This window comes from Nomascus leucogenys, chromosome 15 (genome assembly GCF_006542625.1).
Source record: "Nomascus leucogenys isolate Asia chromosome 15, Asia_NLE_v1, whole genome shotgun sequence".
Taxonomy (NCBI): Eukaryota; Metazoa; Chordata; class Mammalia; order Primates; family Hylobatidae; genus Nomascus; species Nomascus leucogenys.
Window position 1 is genome coordinate 68,152,155 of NC_044395.1, and position 21,624 is coordinate 68,173,778.

Here is a 21,624-nt window from a genome sequence, read left to right on the forward strand (position 1 = left end):
ACAATTATCATACCTAAAATAATTAACAATAACCTCTAATATCATTACATTTTTAGTTCAAATATTTCTTGTTTTGTAAATGCGTCTTAGTTGTATGGTGTCTGAAACCCAATCTCGTAGCTGGTCCAGGCCGGACTGGCCCTTCTCTAGGCCTGTTGCTCAGCTTGCATGCTGGGACTTCCTTCCACCAGTCTTCCAACTTCAGTACAGTTTTTCCTGTACACTGTGTTTTCTGCCTCATTTTAATCTTCTACATTCATCCTCAAGTAACTTGCTATGATAAATACATTGAAAATAATTTTTCTGACTTGTTTTGAAAGATGACTTTTTCAGCCCTCACCCTTTATTGATATCATGTTTGGGTATAGAATTCTAGTTTGAATGTAATTTTTTCTCAGAAGTTTGCAGGCATTATTCCATTATCTACGGTTTCTGGTGAAAATTCTGATGCCACTATGGTTCTAATTTCTTTGTTATTTTTTCAAATTCATTTTGTCTCTTAAGTTTTGTGACTTTCTCTAATCTTCGTGTTTTGAAATTTCACAATAATGCAATTAAGGTAGTGATATTTTATTATAGATGCTCTGTGGACCCCTATCAAGTTGTCCTTCAGTTCTAGGGGACTTTGCTTTTTTCTTTGATGACTTTCACCTTCATTCTGTCATTCTCTCTGTCCTCACTTCTGGAAAATTTAAATATTAGACCTCCTAGATAAATACTCTACATATCATATCTTTCATTTAAATTTCCCAAGTCTCTGTTTTGTTTTTCTCGGTCTACATTGAGGTACCTGTTCCTTGACTTTGCTTTCTATTTAATTTTTCTTTTATTTCACCAATCACATTATTTAACTTCTAGATCAGATTGGATCTCAAGGGTGTCTTTTTCTGGTTACTGCTGCAGTCACAATTCTCACCCTTGGTTGCTGTTTTATAAATCTCAGTACACGAATTAATTTGCCTCTTGCATTACTGTAATTCATTTCATGTCAGGGGCCATTTATTCTTATGGCTCAGCTTGGTTACCTCTTTTGAGGTGTTGATTTGCCCATTTCTTCCGTGACTTTTCTTTTTTTGTCTGTTTATGTGTTCTTCCTGGCCCTTCACAGTTTAGGAAGACAACAAATTTTTCTCATCCATGTGAGTATGTGGGCTTAAATTTTTTACTTGTTGACCAGTAATCACTGTCACTCTAAAACAGGTCCACTTTTTTTTTAATGCTTGCAGGAATCCTCTAGTATTATAGGTGTCCAGCTGGAATGTCTGCTGGGTCCAAGGTGTCATGGGTGTCTTCTATCTGGTGTGCTAGGGATGTTGCTACAATGCATCATGTCTTATGGCTAGGGCTAATAGCCAGTAGAAGAGGTTTCTGACAAACAGGCATGATTACAGGGCATCCTATGCCACACCTTCCCTGGGAAGAATACACTCCATGCAGCTCTGGGTATAGTTTTATGCACGGTCACCCCGAAAACAGCAATACTTCTAGGGATTTGGATCAGAATTGGTTTGCCATTTGCCTGTTTTCATCCTTGAGGGTCTATCTGGCTATTACCTCAACTGTTGGAAAAAAGCACTAATTATGCTATTCCTGTTCTTTAGAAAAACTACGTCACAACTATTTTTAATGTCATATATTTTTCAATTTTTAAAATGAGATATACCATAAATGACAATAATATATCTCATGAACACATATAAAAATTAATAATAAAACAAATGGTCATTTTTCTACCACCTAACTTAAGAAATAACATCTTGTGATTCTAAGCTGTTGCTGCCTCTCCATTTTTGGAGGTCATGGGTCTGAGGTGGGAAGTATGGCCTTAGTGATTCCAAAGTAGCTTTCTCGCACCTCTTTCTGAAAAAAACAAGAGAAAGGTAGAAATGTCCTATCTAGAAGGCATACTCAGCTATTTGTAAACATAAGTCTAGACAGTTATGCTTGATGTCTGGTGTGGCTGTGTAGGTCACTAATGGTGTTTCCTACGGGCATTTCTCTCCGGGCCACTGCTAACTCACACAGCACCTTTGTGTAAATCAGAAAAAAAGCCACTCCTGCCATTTGCCACAATTTAAAAATAACAATATGCACAAAAATCTATAATGACTATGACTGTAACTGGTGCCCCCTAGAGTTTACAGGCCACAACCCACACAACCATAATTCAAGGTAGACATAGCAGATGGTACAGGGCTCCTCAGATGGGCTTCATCACTTACTGAATGCCTACTGTGTGCCAGGAACTCTTTTAGATTCTTGGCAGTCAATGTTGAGATAGACAAAATCTCTGGTCTTCTGGATCCCCCACGACTGGACTTCTGAGCAGGCTGTTTTGTGAGTGCATGAGCTGTAGTCAACTAACAAGCTGAAGGTGTTCTTAAACTGGGTCAGGGGTCCTATGGTTACTAGTAAAAGTGAGGCAGAACTTCAATTTACTTAGCATGCTATCTATGCCAAGTGAATCCTGAGAGGTCATGTTGTACTAAGCTGATGAGTTCAGAGGTCACATGGGGTTCTTAAGTTTATGATGACCCTACATCCTAATTTTCCCTGGACAATCCTAGGTTAAGTATCTTATCCCCATGTAATTATTAATATAACCCCTTTTCTCTCCTAAAACTTTGGACAGTAAATTATATGATCACACAAATTACCTTTTTTTTTTTTCTGTGCCAACATCCCTTCAAAATCCTAGTGACTTAATACACTAAATATTTAGGTTTTGCTAATGGATCTGTGGATCAGCTGTAGCTTTGTCCCAGGTTGTCAGTCATGTTTAAGTTTACTCCTTGTTTTGGACTTTGGGCTAATGCCACAAGTCTTCTCATTATGGCAGTCAGGCTGAAAGATCAGCTCTTATCTGAGAGCTCTTTTCTCATGCAGAAGGTGGGAGCACAAGGGACCTTTGCTTCAAGGTGGCATGGGCCATGTTCACTCGTATTTCATTGGCCAGAGCAAGTCATATGCCCAAGACCAACCCTGGGGATTGGGATTTATGCTTCTCCCTTGGAGAGGAGCCCTGTGATGGGGCAGAGTGACTAATAACACAGTTATCACATTCCTAAATCCTACGGCCTCCCAGTGTGCCCCTTCTCCAGCCTTTGCTGGTGGTGGTCTCCTAGCAGTGTCTGTGTCAGCTCAGAGCTGAAGTGATTAACAGAATGTAGAGAAGTTTTGTCTCCATTTAGAGTACAGAATGTATTAACAGATTTCACTGCTATGTGGAGCCTATTTCACGTTGGAGAGGGTGGGATTGATGTTTGCAGCCTGATTACCTGGGACAGGGTTTCCTCCTTCCTGGTCCCCCAGCACTATCACCCATCACAGAAGTCTGCACCAGCATATTGTCTGCTCTCCTGTGTCAGTGGTCAGAACCAGGTGGAGTCTGGGGTCAAACCATGCTCTCCCCACCTCATGTTGGGCTCTGTGAGGTATAGTTCCTAGCTCCTTTTACTTTGACCCCACTGACTCCACTCCCTTTTCCCCATCCCTGCCTGTTGCTCTGCACCTGGGATTTTTAATTTTTATTTTCTCTCAGTCTTCCTTAATTTGCCTGTGTTAAATATTCAACACTAATTGGCTTTTACTTTAAAACAATTCCAGATATTCCTCAAAGTTACTGGTTAACTAACGAATTGATGATGCCCTTTCTTATTTTCCACTGCTTATCCCATTTCTGTGGGATTTGAGGAGACAAAAGTGAAAAAGATTTGCACAGTTACCCATATTGAAACTTCAACCCCAGTATTTTCAAATAGAGATATAATATTATTTCAGTAGAAGGGTGAAGATTGATTGGGAGGCAAAGAGGAAATACGTTAAATCCATCAACAGCCCTGGCAGCTGGCTTTCTTTTAAGAGCAATTTTTGATAAACAGTTTTATCAATTCACAAGAATGACCAAGTACCTTCACAGTCATATTAAAAAGCACATGGATGGTAGTTGTTCAGCTTGACTCAGTAGGTAAGTGACTTGTAGGAGGGGTTCCCATGCATGCTTCAGCAGAAATACAGCTTCATACAGATCATAGTATGTTGGCAGTGCTGTGCATAGTTGAAATTGTGAGTACTAAATGACTAATTTCTAATTTTCTCCTTTGTTAGAATATGAATCTGTAAAGACATGGCATGCGCCTATCATGTTCCTCATTGTATCTCCAGAGCTTAGCGTAGCACTTGGCATGTAGTAGGCATTCAGAAAACTTTGGTTGAAGCAATGCAAATATTAATGACGGGCAGTAGAGGCAAACCCTGGGGAGAATCCTTGGGGCTCCAGAGTGTAATGAAGCATCGTAATGGCAGGCAGGGTTGTCCTTTAAAATAAGGATTTTACAGCCACCATAGTGCCAGAAATGCATTCAGATTGATGCTCAGCCTCCCTGGCTCTACTGTAGCCTGGGGCAGAAGCCTGGAGGAGGTGAACTGTTTTGAACCTTAGGGGCACAGTCACTGGATACTGAACTGCCAAGACTTGCTGACGCCATGGGGCTGTGGTCCATGATCCATGTAGCAGATGCTGTCATTACCTGCCATGTCCCCTTACCACTTCATTGTGTGCCTGTTGACCTCCAGTGCAGCCTCTGCATTGATTTCAATGTGGGATTTTCCTGGCCACTGAAGCTTACTTTGTTCATCTGGGCTGCAGGTTTCAAATGATGGGAATTTAATGCCCTTTGGGAAATGCCCTCTAATTAATAACTAAAGAGAGCTAATGTGTAATACCTTGGATCCCTTGCCACTTGGGTGGGGTATATCTGAGGTGTATTAAGCCTCCCTAGCAGGCTTAACCTTTACTCCTTCACTGTAGGAACTGGCTTGATAATGTACCTTTTATTGGCTTCCTTTTCTGGATCACTTCTCCTGTGTTTCCTTCTCCTTTTAAATAATGCTTTGCCCTTGAATACTTGTTTTAGAGTATGCTACTGGGGAAACCCAAACTACAATATTCTATCCTGCATCCTGAGGACTTACCACTGAGTGGGGGTTATTCTTGAAGCTGCAAAATTCACAGAAGATTTGAGCTTTATTTTGCTTAGAACCTTAAAAGTTAATAGGAAAAATAGAACCAAAAAAAGCACTCTAGTTTCTCTTATTTTAAAAAGTTGTGACTTACACAATTCCCCAATTATATTATACAGCTCTCTGAGATGACAGAATAATTTTTAAGGACATTTGAAACTGCCCTGCTCAAAAAACATTAATAATTGGTGCTGCCTGTAGGATAGAGTCTCATTTCACTTGAAGGGCATTCTAGTCCCCATGAATATATCCATTTTCTTGCCATAGCAGAGGCTGTTTATTGTTTCTAAACATGGCTTGCAGGCTATGGTACCTCCCCTGTGTTTCTGCTCACTGGTCCTCTGGTTTGTGTATGAATTCTCATTGTCACCACCCCAGAATTAAGTAACCCAGCCATGCGCCCCAGCATGGCCTTCCACAGTCGGCTCCCAAGGGATGAGTGGATGAGAGGGTCATTCTGCCCACACTGTGTAATGGGTGGGCTTGGGGGGAATGACCACACTGACCTTTGATCTTTGCTTCTTTGCAGATATCTCAGTGAGCCTGCTGACCCTTGTGGTCACTGCCTGTGGTCTCGCTCTCTTCGGCGTGTCTCTCTTCGTATCTTGGAAACTCTGCTGGGTTCCGTGGCGAGAACGAGGCCTGCCCTCTGGTAGCAAAGACAACAACCAGGAGCCTCTTAACTACACGGACACAGAGACCAATGAGCAGGAGAACAGTGAGGACTTCCTAGACCCTCCCACGCCCTGCCCTGACTCCTCCATGAAGATCAGCCACACCTCCCCTGACATTCCCCTCTCCACCCAGACAGGGGTCCAGGAGAACTGTGCCCATGGTGTCCATGTGCAGCGCCAAGTCACAGAGCCAACCTCGTCGGCTCGGTCAGTAATGCCTCCTCCTTTCTGAATGCAAGGAAGGACCACCCCATTCCCCTCTCTGGCAACAATTGCACTGATTGGTCAAGGAGCCTATAACCTTTCAGATTTCTGTTCTGTATCAGAGACACGAATATGGAAAACTCTATGCTTCCTACGCTGAAGTTAGGTTTCTGAGCCCGTCTTGGTCTCTACTTAGTTCATAAAAATAATAGTTAACATTATTAAGACAGCATGTGTGAAGTACTGTATAAGAACTTTATATTCATATTTTATTATAGCTCACAACTTAGCATGAAATGTATACTATTATCATTTTTCTTTTACAGCAGAAGAAACTTAAGTCAAGGCGATTAAATCTTTTAAAAAGTTTTATATGTAAATACCCAGGTCAGGATTTGAACCCTGGTTCAACCAATACAAGAATCTGAGCTCTTAATCACTCTTCCCTGCTGCCCTCCTACTGCTTTAGAATTTATTCCCTGTGCGTCTGACCTATCCTAACAGTCACACACAGGCTCTCTTCAGACTCTACCGTGTGGCTGGAGGTCTTTGTCCATCTCCAGCCTTTTGAAGGCTTACGGAGTACCGAGACCAAGGTCACTCTCTTTTCATTGTCTGGGTGCTTTATGCTCTTCAGCAGTAGAGAAATAATATAATGCAGTGAAAAAAGATGCAGTCTCTCAAGTCAAATGAACTGGCTTTACTTTTTGTAAATTTGTACAATGTGTGACATTGAACAAATTACTTAAACTCCATATCTGTCCATTTCCTCTTCTTCAAAAGAGGAATAGATAGTACTGATTTGTAGGTGGTTTTAAGAATGAAATGGTAACGTGTGCTTGCACAGGTCTGGCACCTAGTGAATGCTCCAAAATGCGAGCTGCCATTTTGCTGTTAGTATTGCCATTATGGCCTCTCCCAAGGCTCAGACGTTGCACAAAAGTGTGTTTGAGGCTAAGCAGCCAGTTCCAAATCACTGCATATAAAAACTCATTTTCAATAAGATATTTCAGGAAAAGAGACTCAAGAAGCAGCATTCTTTAGAATGAAAATATTGGCCTGAGTGATGGCCAGATAAATAGCATGTGCTGTTATTTGGAAAGTATAAACACAATTTGGAGGTATTTTTTAAAAAATATTTACTGTTTGTTCTCCAGAAACAGAAATAAGACTTTACCCTTTTTATGTTAATCGAGTTTATCCTAGAGGCTCCACTCATTCTCATTAAGTGGGATGGAATATGCCAGTTTATAATTTGATTGTTTCAGAAACTTATTTTAGCATCATTTTCAGTTCTGAATCAAAGAGCCAAATCTAAAATATTCCTCTGTGAGGAGGTGGGTAGTTGTCTGCCGTTTGATTTAGAAGAAATCCTCAGATTTTATCACTAGGATTTATCTTCAGATTTAAAACTTAAATATAACTAGAGCTCTATTTTATGCTGTCATAGAGTTCATGCAATGTGCAGACTTATAATAAAATCCTTTCAGTATTTCAATAGCTAGAGCCTTTTAGATAGAGTCTCCATTGAAATTTCCATCGAAATTGCCTCCTATTTGGTTCTACTCTGCGTGTAACTTTTCTAGTCTGAGTTCCTCCAATATATGGTGGTAGTACTGTGATCTTATTAGATTTGATCTGAGGACTCTGCCATAATTCTAACAAACTGATAGCAATGATGCCACTGTAATTATCACAATATTTATGCTGGAAAAGTATATAAATATACTGCATAGCAATAAGTATTTGCTTAAAAAATAACTGTTATCACTACTGATTTGTAGAAATTGGGTAGATGGAAAAAAATTAAAAGGGAGAGTGAAGGAATTATCCCTGTAAAATGCACTTTGTGTTCAGATTTATTTTAGTTTTGAAGGCATGCAATTACATTATCTTTTCTGATGGCAAAAATCAGGTTTAGCAATATCTGAACTACTATAAGAAAACTACTCTTTTCTAGCTGCATTTGACCTAATACTGACAATTTGCATTTTTATGCATTCAAAACATTCATACCTAAATTACTACTGGCCTAGTTTTGTGGGGTCTCTCTGGAAATATGTATCCTTGTCTCAGGATCTCAGCACAATAAGAGCAGTACATGGTCTTCTAATTCTTTGGGGATTGTGTTGCATCATGAGAAAATGCACACACATACACGCTTTCTGCTAACAAAAAGGAAAAAGAGAATGAAATTTCCTTTATGCCTCAAAGCATTTTTAACATTCTTCTTTAAGTAACATTTTTGATACCCATATTTGGGGAGGGGAAAGGTAAGCTTTGCTGAGAAAGCTCTAAACAGTCTGCTTTTCCAGTTACTGTTTCTTCTCCTTTCTTTCTCATTATGTTCTTTACTTTCTCCCTGCCAACACTTTCTTACTGCTTCCATCCTGCAGCCATTATCACCGTCTCAGGACAGCCATGATCACAGTCTCAGGGTTCCCAGTGCACGAAAGACATAGCCTCCATTTAAAGGTGTCTTCAGGATCCTTGTGATTGGCACAGTTTCTGTCACACCATTTACATCAAAAATCTCAACCTCACCTGTCCTCTTCAGCTTGGATGTGTTCTTGGATATGTTTGGCTGACACAGTGCCTTTTTGAAATGTCCTAAAGATGGGCTTTGTTTTATCTTCTAAGAATGTTTCTGGTCAGAATGACTTTCTGTTGTTCTTTCAAGATCAAGCATGTTCGGTGTCTAGTTACTTCAGTGACTATTAGTACCATCCAAAATTGCTGTCAATTCTTTTTGATTTGAATGAAGTCCCTTTTGTACAGTGACTCAGTATGCTGGAAATGTGGATGTTTCAGTTTTCTCAGAATTTTTTAATTCCAGAGCTTTATAAAGTTCTCTACTCCAAATGTATGAAAATCCCTGGATCCCCAAAATAGAAGGAACCTTGAAAGGCCATCTAATCCATTTCCTGATTCATGTCCTAAGATGAAAGTTCATCCTATTTTTTTCAAGCCTTCTCAAATGTCTTATGTAACACTTCAGTTTTTCAAAAATTTCAATTACCACACCACAAACCCCTTATCAGGTCTATTAAGGCCCTGCATTTTAATACTGCCACAGTCTGCTTCCAACAGCCTCACCTTATGGCCAGGGCCACCATGTTGTAGAACCCTAGGGGACACTTTTAATATGAACTCAATAGGAGACTGCCTGGAAGAAGGTTGTTGTACTGCAGCTGCACTAGCCTCTCTCTTAGTTCCTTCAGCATCCCAAGCCCCTTCCTGCTTTGAGGTCTTCACACATGTTGTTCCCTCAGCTAGGAATGCTTTTCCTTTTTTTTTTTTTTTTTTTTTACTTCCTGGGTCCTTTACTTCCCTTCTGCCCTAGCTGAAACATCACCTTCTCAGAAAGGTCTCCCCGGCCACTCCATCTGAAGTCTGTGTTCTGTCCCCCACTCCTTCCCACTTTAATTCTCCCCTGCATTGCCTTGTTTTCATGTCTTCACAGGATTAAATTATTTTAAGTGATTCTTTATTGCTTGTACTCCCCTCTAGACTGAGTTGTGTGAGCTCAGAGACCACATCTGTTTTGTTTCTTCCTGTCTATCGAGCCCCTAGCACCACCTGGCACACGGAGGACTTTTTTCCATGAATGACTGATAGAATACATTGGTCAATATCAGGCCACTTTTCTCATGCTCTTCTGACAAGAATGACAAAGGGCCAGAAGTATAAACTGAGCAGAGCCTGTAATAATGGTGTGAGGCTGGCGGAAGGCCATTTGTCCCAGGTCTCACATTCATTAAGAGCCCCACATTAGATTTTTGACCTTATCTCTGAATTAAGCAATCCATAGAGTTACAGAAACATGCTGACAGAATTGAAAGAGGAAGATAACCATCACACTCTAAATTTAGGTCCCATGACTGGCCACAACTCAAGTAAATAGTACACAAAAATTAAATGTTGTAATTATACTATGAGTAGCACATTTCTATTAAGTTATATTTTTGTGTGGTGAGAACACTGGTTCAATGTAAACACCTAAAACATAATTTTTGAATCATAGTTATTTCTTCAGATTTAAATAAACTAACTGCTTCAAAAGTGGAAGTTGCCTAGACCTATCTCAACTTCCATGAGACCCTGAAATGATATGTAAATGAGTGTTTTCTCTACTGGGATTAAATTATCAGAAACTATTATATCCATAGCATTTCTGTATCTACTCTAGACACAGATATCAAGCATTTGCTATGTGCAAAATTCAATATTAGGAGGTGGCAATAAAGAGAGAAAAAATATATAACCCTGCCCACAAAAGACCCACAGCAAGAGCACCAATTATACACACTGAAGTGCTCAATTTGTTCTTTTAGAAGATTAATCTGGAAAGAATGTATAAGATGCATGGGACAGTGGTGAAGATTGGATGTATACAGGGGCCTGTCTGAGGGCCTGAAGTAAGCTAAGATCAGTGGGAATGAAAAGAGACATAAGACATGAGCTACAGTAGAACAAGTTTTGGTGAACAAAGGTTCATCTTAGTTATGGAGGATAAAGTATTCAAGGTTTCAAATCTATTTAACTTTGGAGGGAGTGGGAGGAAGCAGGTCTTGCCTCAGTGTATCCACCTACCCTTGGCAACACACCTCCACTGGCCCCAAGGCCTGATGCCTGTCTCTTCATTATCTCACTCATGCTGGAAACCCTTGAATCTTTAGGCCAAGAAAGCCTCAGATTTTCACTTCCTCCTGCCCTTGTAGTCTACTAACTGTGTCTGTCCCTATCCAGGATTTCCCCTTCTTCTGTGTCTGCCTGTGGTTCAGGAAAACCCAACTCTCTCTTCTTCATGACCAGGGGAGTTTTGAAGAAGAAAAACATCCTGTCTCCACCATTTCCATAATTCCCTGCCTTGACTTGAACATAGGAAAGAAACCAGTAACATTTCTGAAACCACAATTTGCTTCTCTCTTTTTTCTCCTTGGCTCCTGAAGCCTTGTAGACACTGGTGCCCGAGAACCAGGGAAAGGACAGGTCAAGTTTCACCTCTGAAGTGGGCCACTGCAGTGAAGGAACATATATTAGGGTGCATTTGTTCATGGCTACACATGAAAGCCCACGATGGAAGGGGTGTTGGGGATATCAGTGCTGGCTTGTACAGAGCCTGGACTCAAAGATGCAGTGGGTGTATGTGAGGGACTCTGGAAAAAGCTGCTGGGGCAGAAGAGCTGAAAGTCCCATTCTGCTAGAGAGGTGAGACCAAGATGCAAATGGATTTAATGTCCGTATTGAAGTCTACAGCATCAGCTGGGAGGTGGCTAAGAATGAGGCCAAGTTAAGTAGGCAAGCCCAGCTCAAGTATCATCTCCTTCATAAAAATTTCCTCAGCCAGAGGCCTTTCTCCCTCTCATCTTCTGGTGGGGGAACCATCTCATCACCCGCCTGGACAGCCATTTCCTTCAAGATAGTGACTACATTTTGCCTCTCTGCACCTTCCACCCCATTTGACACTGCTTTGCAAATTCGAATTTGTTGAATTGCCATTACGTTCTGTCTCTTAAGATCTGATCGACATAGTTGGCTTTTTGGGTGATAGTTTAGGGACTAACCTAGAGCTGGGACTAGTTAATTCACATCTGAGGAAAGGAAAGGAGGAGAAAACCCTGTACCTCTGGGATTCTGGCCTTTCCTGACCTATGGCTGCAACTCAGCACAAGACTCAGGTTTCTCCAGGCATGAAAGTATGTTTTTGAGTTTGTTTTGGGAAATCTACTTTGCACATTTTGTTAATTATCTTTGAACTCAAGCTTTCCACAGGTTCAACTGCTATTCTTCCAGCTTAGGTCTGGGGTAGCCAAGTCTAATCTTTATTTTCTCTTTGTTGTTTCTTGCATGAGAGGAAAATAGCTTTTGCCTACCCAGAGAGAGAATGGGAGGTGGAGGAAGCTGAGAGTTACAACCCCAGCAGCCAGCTTCTCTACGACAGCATTAGGGTGTGGCTTATTAGTAGAGGAGATCATCTCTCAACTTTCCTTCTGACCCACTGTCCTTGGGGTCCACTTTTTTTCATTCATTGTGCACATTAAGTCCTGAGAACACCAAAATACAGGACTCCCCAGACCTACTAAGAGGACTGTCTGCTTCAGACACAGATCTCTCTTTGCCACCTTCCTACATTCCCTCAATGTCATTGTCCTTGTCAGTCAGTGGCTTTGAAATTCTAGACCGTTGCCCTGGGAGCCTCGCATTTACTGCACTCAAAACCACCTCCATTGACCATTTAGAGCCACCTCACGTGGGGTGGGACAAGCTCAGGTAATGGCTCTATATTCTGTATCTTTCCTCCCTCTTGCTTTGGGCTTGCATTTTCTTCCCACCTCTGTTTGAGTAGCCTATGAGAACTATAGAATATTGATTTTCCATTTCCTCTAACCCCTCTTCTCCTTTATGCCCCTGGGGCAGTCTCCCTGCTCCACTTTCTTATTTTCAGCCCCCAGACCTCCAGAGGTCATACAGGGAGGTTATGAGTTATCCTGGTTCTCTGGCTGTTCTAAGCTTCTCTATTCTACCATGCCTCTCCCCGAACTCCAGTAAACTCTAACTCTCTTCTGAATGGAAATTGAAAGAGATTGAAAGGGAGCCCCAGGAGTGAGAACCTGTCATGCCCAATTACAGTCTTTGCTATCTGCTTTAAGCCACTACCTTACAGTTAGATTCAACTGATTTCCCAAGAGTAAGTGTGATTCTGAATGGAGGGGAAAGTGTTGGGAATGAAATTATGATGTAAAATGTTTGAGTAGATAATAGTATTCATATCTGTGACTGGTTTTTTGTTTGCTTGTTTGGTTTTTGGTTTTTGAGTTTTTTTTGAGATGGAGTCTTTCTCTGTTGCCCAGACTGGAGTATAGTGGCATGATCTCCACTCACTGCAACCTCTGCCACCTGGGTTTAAGCAATTCTCCTGCCTCAGCCTCCCAAGTAGCTGGGACTACAGGTGTGTGCCACTATGCCTGGCTAATTTTTGTATCTTTAATAGAGACAGGGTTTTACCATGTTGGTCAGGCTGGTCTCGAACTCCTGACCTCAAGTGATCCACCCACCTTGGCCTCCCAAAATGCTGGAATTACAGGTGTCAGCCATTGTGCCTAGCCCATAACTGTGATTTTTTTTTTTTTTTTTTTTTTTGAGACAGAGTCTCACTCTGTCGCCCAGGCTGGAGTGCAGTGGCACAATCTCTGCTCACTGCAAGCTCCAGCTCCCAGGTTCATGCCATTCTCCTGCCTCAGCCTCTCAAGTAGCTGGGACTACAGGTGCCCGCCACCACGCCTGGCTACTTTTTTTGTATTTTTAGCAGAGACGGGGTTTCACTGTGTTAGCCAGGATGGTCTTGATCTCCTGACCTCGTGATCCGCCCACCTTGGCCTCCCAAAGTGCTGGGATTGCAGGCATGAGTCACTGCACCTGGCCTGTGATTGGTTTTTAAGAGGTCAGCTGTATTGGGGATTTTTGGAGGGATTCCTGTGCAATTGGGTTCTCAGGGAATGGGATCTTTTTTCAGTCTTTGAACTATACCAACAACCCCTGCCTCCCTGCTGGCAATCCACTTTGGTTAGGAAGAGCTGAACATGTGGGACAATTTATCTTCAGATTTCATGTCTAAGAAAATGTACATGTAGAACAGAGTATGTCACACTTCTAAGTAGCCAAATCCATGTATTTTAAATTAAAATTAAAACTATGGTGGCCAGGCACAGTGGCTCACGCCTGTAATCCCAGCACTTTGGGAGGCTGAGGTGGGTGGATCACGTGAGGTTGGGAGTTCGAGACCAGCCTGACCAACATGGAGAAACCCTGTCTCTACTAAAAATACAAAATTAGCCAGGTGTGGTGGTGCATGCCTATAATCCCAGCTACTCGGGAGGCTGAGGTAGGAGAATTGCTTCAACCCGGGAGGCGGAGGTTGCAGTGAGCCGAGATCGCGCCATTGCACTTCAGCCCCAGTCAACAACAGTGAGACTTCATCTAAAAAACTAAAAAACAAACAAACAAAAAAACCCAAAACCACTATGGTAGGTTTAGTCCTACAGACAAGGGTGAAGACAAAATGTTGCTGTGATGAATCTAATGCCACTACTAAGAAAATTCAAAGGTAAATTGTAATGCACAGTCTGCCCAGCAACCATCTGCGGAGCAGCAGAGTGACAGGGCCTAGGGCTGACATGAGATTATTGTCTGGGACTGGATTGTGTAGACACAGAATTGTTGGTCCACCACAGACTCGTCAGGAGAAGGAGCATCCAGTGGATATTGAGGATGTACTTTTATCATGTAGACAGCACCACTAACTAGACAGTACCCAGAAGGGTGGGAACTGATGCAGGACCCAATTATGGACCTTTTTTGAAGAAAAAAGGTTTCTTTTGTAAAGAAAAATTAATAGCCCAGGGAAATAGGGCTGGCACCAGCCTATTTTGACCTCTGCATATGGCAGGTTACTTTCTGCTGCCTCCCAGTCCTTTCTGCCCACAGAGTCCAGTAAAGTGAGACTCAAGCTCTATTCTAGCACTGCATTGGTTCCACTTCTGGACAAGGGAATGATCTGGCTGCACTAGTGCAGAAAGCCAGTTTTAGATGCTTAACAGCAACTCCTGCCTTCCCTCCCCCACCCACCCAAATCATAAAATACAGAGAAACCTTAAGACTGTGGATTCCTCTATAAGAGATTAAAATCTCCCATCAGCAACTTTCAGATCACAAAGATTTTGTACATGTGGGAATGTATGTGACTGGGCTATCTGCTTGCTATGGACTGTGTTAGATGTGACAGGTACAAGTGACAGCTCTGTGACAGTACTCTTGTCATACCATGTGGGTGATTAGTGATTAGGAGGCTATTTTAGGATAAAGAGGAATGCTCAGCATAACCATATCTGTGGTGACAAGGGAGAATACTTTCAAACATGTCCGGGGGTCCCTTAATTCCATTTTTACATCTTTATTTCATTGTCTGAAGAAAGGAAGAGAAGGGAAAATTCAAATGTTTACTTTGCCTCTCCAGCTGTTTACCAATCCCTAAGAGACATCCCAGCTGTTCTCTTTCACCTTCGACTAAAGAGGGTATTTTAATTAAGGTTGTTGAGCAAATGCATACAATACAATATAATGACTCGAAACTCTGAGCTAAAAACAACAAAAGTAACCTTAAAAACAACCTTGTATGTGATAGCTACTTCTCTCAACTTGGGAAGACACACACAGATCAGACAGGCTTTAAAGAGAATTTTAGAGAAACTTCTAACCCAAACCAATACACTTACAGGCTGAAGAAGAGTATACTACAGTAGCAAATATTTAGTTTGCAAGTATCAGTATCCAACCATCTCCAGCTGAAGCCCTACATGCATTTATATAGCTCATCTTTAATTTTTGTGCCATGAGTGTTTATTTTAGAAATAAAACCTGTTCTCTTGATCACTAATCACCCATGTGTACAGCAAAAGCACAATCCCAGTTCTGTCACTGCTACCTGTCAGAGCCACCACAATCCACTACATGCAGACACATCTCAGTCACATACATTTTTGCATGAGCAAAAGCTGTGTTCTAGTGATGAAATGATTTGATTTGAACCAGTAAGAATTTATATCCTTATAAAACTATAAGCCAGTGGCAAGAAATTTTGTGTAATTTAGAGAGAGATTCATTCTTCTTAAGGCAATACTTGGCTATTTCAATTTCAGAATGACATTATATATAAAGTTGAATAATTTTATTTTTAAAGCAGTTTGTACAAATCTTTACATTCCACCAGACGAATAAGCTTCTTTAATGGCATATTAGACAGTTTAGAAACTATATTAAACCTTTAAAGCTCTGAGGTCACATGTTACTAGGTTCATTTCCTGATACCAAGCCTCAGTTTTGAGCTTCAAGCCTTAAGGAGCAGCTTATTCACACTGATGAGCATTTTGAATTTAGGCCACAAGAAAAAAAAAAAAAGCCCACAGATCTAAGCTCCTAACAAAACATAACAGTCTACCTACATCCCAGGCAAAAGTTTCTGAGAGACCCATAGCTAATAAGGTTATAACTTTGTTCTGTGTTGCTCTTCATTCAAGGCATAATTCAATCCGAAGACAACTCAACTTGTCAAACCCGGACTTCAATATCCAGCAGCTTCAAAAACAGGAACAGTTGACTGGAATTGGTAGAATTAAACCAGAGTTATATAAGCAGAGGTCATTGGATAATGATGACGGGAGACGGAGTAACAGCAAGGCTTGTGGGAAACTGAACTTCATTTTAAAATATGACTGTGACTTAGAGCAGCTCATAGTGAAGATTCACAAAGCTGTCAATTTGCCCGCCAAGGACTTTTCTGGGACTTCAGATCCTTATGTCAAGATCTATTTGCTTCCTGATCGGAAAACAAAACACCAGACTAAAGTTCACAGAAAGACCCTGAACCCTGTGTTTGATGAAGTGTTTTTATTTCCAGTTCCCTACAATGACCTTGAAGCACGGAAGCTTCACTTCTCTGTGTACGACTTTGACAGGTTCTCTCGTCATGACTTAATCGGCCAAGTGGTGGTGGATCACTTCCTAGACTTGGCTGATTTCCCCAGGGAGTGCATCCTTTGGAAGGATATCGAATATGTCACCAATGTGAGTCCAGCATTTCTTCATTTTGGTGGTGGGGGGCATCTTGGTTAGCAAGGAAACAGATTACTTACACATTATCTTGAGAACAAAGCCTAAAATTCCTGTCAATGTACATGTAGCAATTATTTCAGAACCTCCTTGTACCTTTTAAGAAACAGGGTTTTAACAATATTGATTTTGAAGTTTCCAAGCATTATTCCATGAAAACAATATTAAAGATAACATTCTGTCTTTTCTACTTTCAGATTCTTAGCTAGTCCCTAAGAGACAGCAGGTGTTATCTGTCCTCTGTACCACATTTTCTTTAGAGCTTTTTCAGGTTGTTTGTGCTAAATGGAACCTGGCATTCTATTAACCGTAGTCTGCAGCTAAGAGACCATTACCTGACTCTGACAGCAGTAGGTACTTACCTGTGTTCTGAGGTTGGCTCAAGAGCATTTCCCATGATTGGATCCTCAACTTCAACCCTACAAGTGGGAGTGGTTGAGAAGAGTTGGCAACACATTTTTAAATGTAACACTCACAAAATCCAAGTTACAAGGAGGGAAGTCTGAAAAGAATCTATAGATAGTGGCAAAACTAATCTATCGACAGTCACATCCAATTTAGGGCTCAGGAGAGAAGTCAAAGGTGCTATGTAGTGGTACCATACATCTATGTCTACATTTTAAACACAAGATTTCAGAGGTGATATTTCTACTCCATTTATATCCTTTTCATTATCCTTCACAGGTGTATTGGCATTCCAGAAATAGAAAGGAAAATTGAACATTCTTAGGTAACTCTGATATTTTAAAGCCACTTGTTTCTTTCATCTGTCCAAATTCCCTGAGATAACTTTGTTATCTCCTCTTCCTGGATATGAGCTATTCTGAGGCCAGCGTAACTCTCTTTCTCTGCCATGGCATCCAAATGGACCAAGCACCACCGTCCTTATTCAGCTCAGACACTGATTCAGCTTGAGTCTGGAGCCTATTTAGTGAAAGACTAATCTCTGCCCACTGACCAAATACCTACACCAGTACCCTCTTATCCTCAGCCACTTTTATGAACTAGGGACTCACCCATGCTTTGGTTGCCCTGTGGGACACCTTCTCTCCACATGCCACAGGGTTCCAGTGCCAAATTTGTGCTGCTATCCAAATAAACAAAATGTATCATGGGAGTCTGCTGGCCTTTATCATAATGATGAGGAAAGAAAGAAAGGAGTTGGAGCTGGATAAGGTGCAGAGAATAGCAATTGATGAAACCAAGGTGATTTGGGATACTGGGGAAGGAATAGGTGTCTTTATCTTAAAAGATAATAATACACGTAAACCCAACAATGGATGCTGGGGAAAGCAAGGATTGTCTCCCAAATCCCAACTGACAAAATCAGGAAGTAACATGAGAAGGTTTAAAGAAACAAAATGAGAAGGCTGCTCATACAAAGATACGAATGGCTCAGGCATCACCCCCCACTGGGGTATTTACTAAGTCTCCCTAGTTATGGGAGCTGAGACACTGCCAGATGCAGTGAGGTGCCTTGAACTTATGTCTCATCTCAGATATGGTAGGGAGGTGTTGGTCACACCATCTAATGAGACATCAATTTATATTTTTTGACAAATGGATTCCATAAAATAGCTGGAGAGGTTATTAAAAAGTTCAATGAGGATCTTGCTGAGAGTTGCCTTTAGAGACTTTGTGGTGAGAGCAACATTGACTGCACAGTGGCTGATACAAATCTGGATATGGCTGATGATCCCTGGTGGGAACAACTCCTAGGACAGGTTCCTGTGGAACAAGAATATGGAGTGGCAGGTGATAGAGACCTTCTGGCCCTGAAATCACTGCCATTTCAGCATTCTCTTGGGAGTAAGAGTTTTCCATTGTTGGAAAATCCTGGATTTCCATAGGGTTAAGGAGAATGTGAAATTGTTTATCAAGGAGGAAAACCAACAAAGCTACAGGCTTCAGATTTCTCAGTTGTTTCCTCAGGCAAACAATAAATCTTCTGAGCATTGATCTAAGCCTTTGGATGGCCACGGGAGAGGGTAGGTCCTGTCAATGGAATTACAGGCTATTTCATAGTCTGCCACATTTTAAATTCCATTTTAAAAAATGTTATTTGGGGTTGTGGGTTTTTATTTTTTTGTACAAAGACTGAACACAAAGATCTGAGTTTGCCATGGTTCTCTTTTTATCATATAGAATGTATATAATATAGTAAATGTAATAATAAGGATTAATGAAGGAAAAATTAAGTGAACAGGCCTGAACCCACCATTTAGTTGAGGAATAGAACATTACCAGTACTTCTATTGACCCTTGAATTGTCCTCTATTACATTCCCTCTCAGTCCAGTCCTGCCAAGAGAAAACCACTATCTTTAATTTTACTTATATCATCATATAAAAAATATATATGCATATATATATGACAATATGCGTTTGAGTTTTGTCTATTTTGGCCTTTTATAGCTCTTCTTTGACTAGCTTTTTTTCTTTGGTCAACATTGATTATGGCATTTAATAATAGAAATAAGCAGAGCAGCTGTGGCTTATGTATCTTTGTTGCTATATAATATTCCATTGTATTAATATTAATATATGACAAATTTGCATTCTTGTATTGATGACATTCAGGATGTTAGTTTTTCTGTGATTCTGAATAATATTGCAGAGATTTTTGTACACATCTTTTGGTTCACATATGCAATCATTTCTCTAGAGTATATCCCTGATAGAGGTAAGGTATACATGTGTTCAGCTTTTCTAGATAATGACAGTCTTTTTTAGTCATTTTCACATATCACAAATTGATCCTTCCACTGTTGAAATGTGATGATCCCTAGTGTTCCACTTTCTCTCCAACTCTTGCAATTGCCACACTGATTAATGTATGTGTGTGTATGTATGCAAAATGATATATTATTGGCATTTCTTCAGTTGTCCAGTTTGACCATCTTTTGATATGTTTATTGGTCATTCATGTTTTCTTTCTTGTGAAAATTCTTGTTCAGCACTTATTCTTTTGTTTTCCTTTCCTTGTTGATTCACATAGGCTCTTTTAGCAGTTGGGATGCAAATCCCTTGTTGGTTATGTGTTTTACAAACATCATCTCTCAGTTTACGGCTGTCTTTGTATTCACTTTATGGTGTCTTTGATAAATAGAGGTTATGTTTAGTGTAATAAAATGTATCAGTATTTTCCATTGTAAATTAGCGCATTTGTGTCCTACTTAAGAAGTACTTCCTTACTCTATGTCAGGAAAGATATTTCTCCTATGCTTTCTATTAGAAGTGTTAAGGTTTTGTCTTCCTCAATTATGATTTTAATCCATCTAGAATGGAAATGTTTACATAGTGTTATATAGGCATCATATATCAGTCAACTTGGGCTGCCATAACAAAATACCATAAACTGGGCAACTTAAACAATAGATATTTATTTCTTAGAGTTCTGGAGCCTGGGATATCCAAGACCAAGTTTCAGCAGATTCCATTCCTGTTGAGGCTCTCTTCCTGGCTCACCTTCTCACTGTGCCCTCATGTGACAGAGAGAGGGAGAGAGCTCTGGTTCTAGTCTCTCTTCCTCTTCTTATAAGGACACTGATCCTACAATGGGGGCCCCACCCTCATGACCTCATGTAAACCTGATTACCTCCCAAAAGCTTCGTTTCCAAATACTGTCACAATCACACTGGGGATTAGGGTTTCAATATATAAATTGGGAGGGACAAAAACATTCAGTCCATAACATATCCATATTTATTTTTCTATATGGGTAAAAAATTTTCTGGCATATTTTCCCAATAATATGCACTGTATGCTCTGTCCTATATAGATTTCTGTATATGCAGAACCTGTTTCTGGATTCTCTTTTCTATCCACTGGGATGTTTAACTATCTCTATGAATAGCACAATTTGCAAATTACTATTGTTCTATGATAAGCCTTAACATCTGGAAGGGCAAATCATCCAGCCTACCTCTTTTTTAGTTCAACCTTGGCTGGTACTTGACTTTTCTCACACATTTTAGAATCACATTGCCAAGTTAAACACCCTTTCTGGTATTTGGATTTGTATGAAGTCTATTGATTAATTTATGAAAATTTTATATCTTTTGTGATATTGAGTCTTTCTGCACATGACCATAGTATATCTCTCCATTTACTTATTCATTTACATATTTCTTCTTTAAAGTTTTTTATTCAAAGCGTATACTTTTCTACATTAAGATCTTGCATGTCTCTTGTTAGATTTATTGCTAGGTACATTACTTTTTGTTCTTTTAAATGGTATCTTTTATAAAACTTCATTTTCTAACTATTGCTAGTGTATAGTTAAAATTCTTTATATTAATATATCTTCTATTTGGCAGTCTTGTAGAACTCATTAATGCCTTTTTTTTTTTATGGCGTTTTGCTCTTGTCACCCAGGCTGGAGTGCAATGGCACAATGGAGGCTCACTGCAACCTCTGCCTCCAGGGTTCAAGTGATTCTCCTGCCTCAGCCTCCTGAGTAGCTGGAATTACAGGCGCCCACTACCACGTCTGGCTAATTTTTGTATTTTTAGTGGAGACGGGGTTTCACCATGTTGGCCAGGCTGGTCTCAAACTCCTAACCTCGGTAGATCTACCGGCCTTGGCTTCCCAAAGTGCTGGGATTACAGGCATGAGCCACTGTGCCCAGCCTAGAACTCATTAATTCTTATAATTTGATTGTAGATTCTCCTGGATTTTCTTTGTAGAGAATCAGTCGTCTGTGAATTATGATAGTTTTCCTTGTTTCTTTCTAATCTGTATACCTTTTATTCTTTTTTGTTGTTATTTAATGCACAGACTAGGATTTCCAGTGCAATGCTACATAATCATTATGATAGTAGATATCTTTGACTTGTTTCTTATTTTAATAGAATGTCTTTAAATTTCCATAGAGTATGATTTTAGCTATATATATATATATATTTTTTTTTTTTTTTTTTAATGGAGTTTCACTCTTGTTGCCTAGGCTGGAGTACTATGGCATGATCTCGGCTCACCTTAACCTCTGCCTCCCGGGTTGAAGCGATTCTCCTGCCTCAGCCTCCCAAGTAGCTGGAATTAGTAGGCATGCACCA

The 21,624-nt window shown here is 40.4% G+C and overlaps 1 protein-coding gene across 3 annotated transcripts in view; it reads left to right on the top strand.

The window, feature by feature from the left end:
• The window catches only part of SYT9 (synaptotagmin 9), a 220,289-nt gene that overhangs the window by 47,286 nt on the left and 151,379 nt on the right, over nucleotides 1–21,624 (top strand). For all 3 annotated transcript variants that reach the window (XR_004033610.1, XM_003254882.3, XM_030829060.1), the window contains exons 2-3: nucleotides 5,552–5,903; nucleotides 15,977–16,523. Coding sequence is in view for 2 of the 3 variants with exons in the window: in XM_003254882.3 (XP_003254930.3) it covers nucleotides 5,552–5,903; nucleotides 15,977–16,523 (899 nt within the window). In the remaining variant the exon portion in view is untranslated. The remainder of the gene's footprint in view (nucleotides 1–5,551; nucleotides 5,904–15,976; nucleotides 16,524–21,624) is intronic.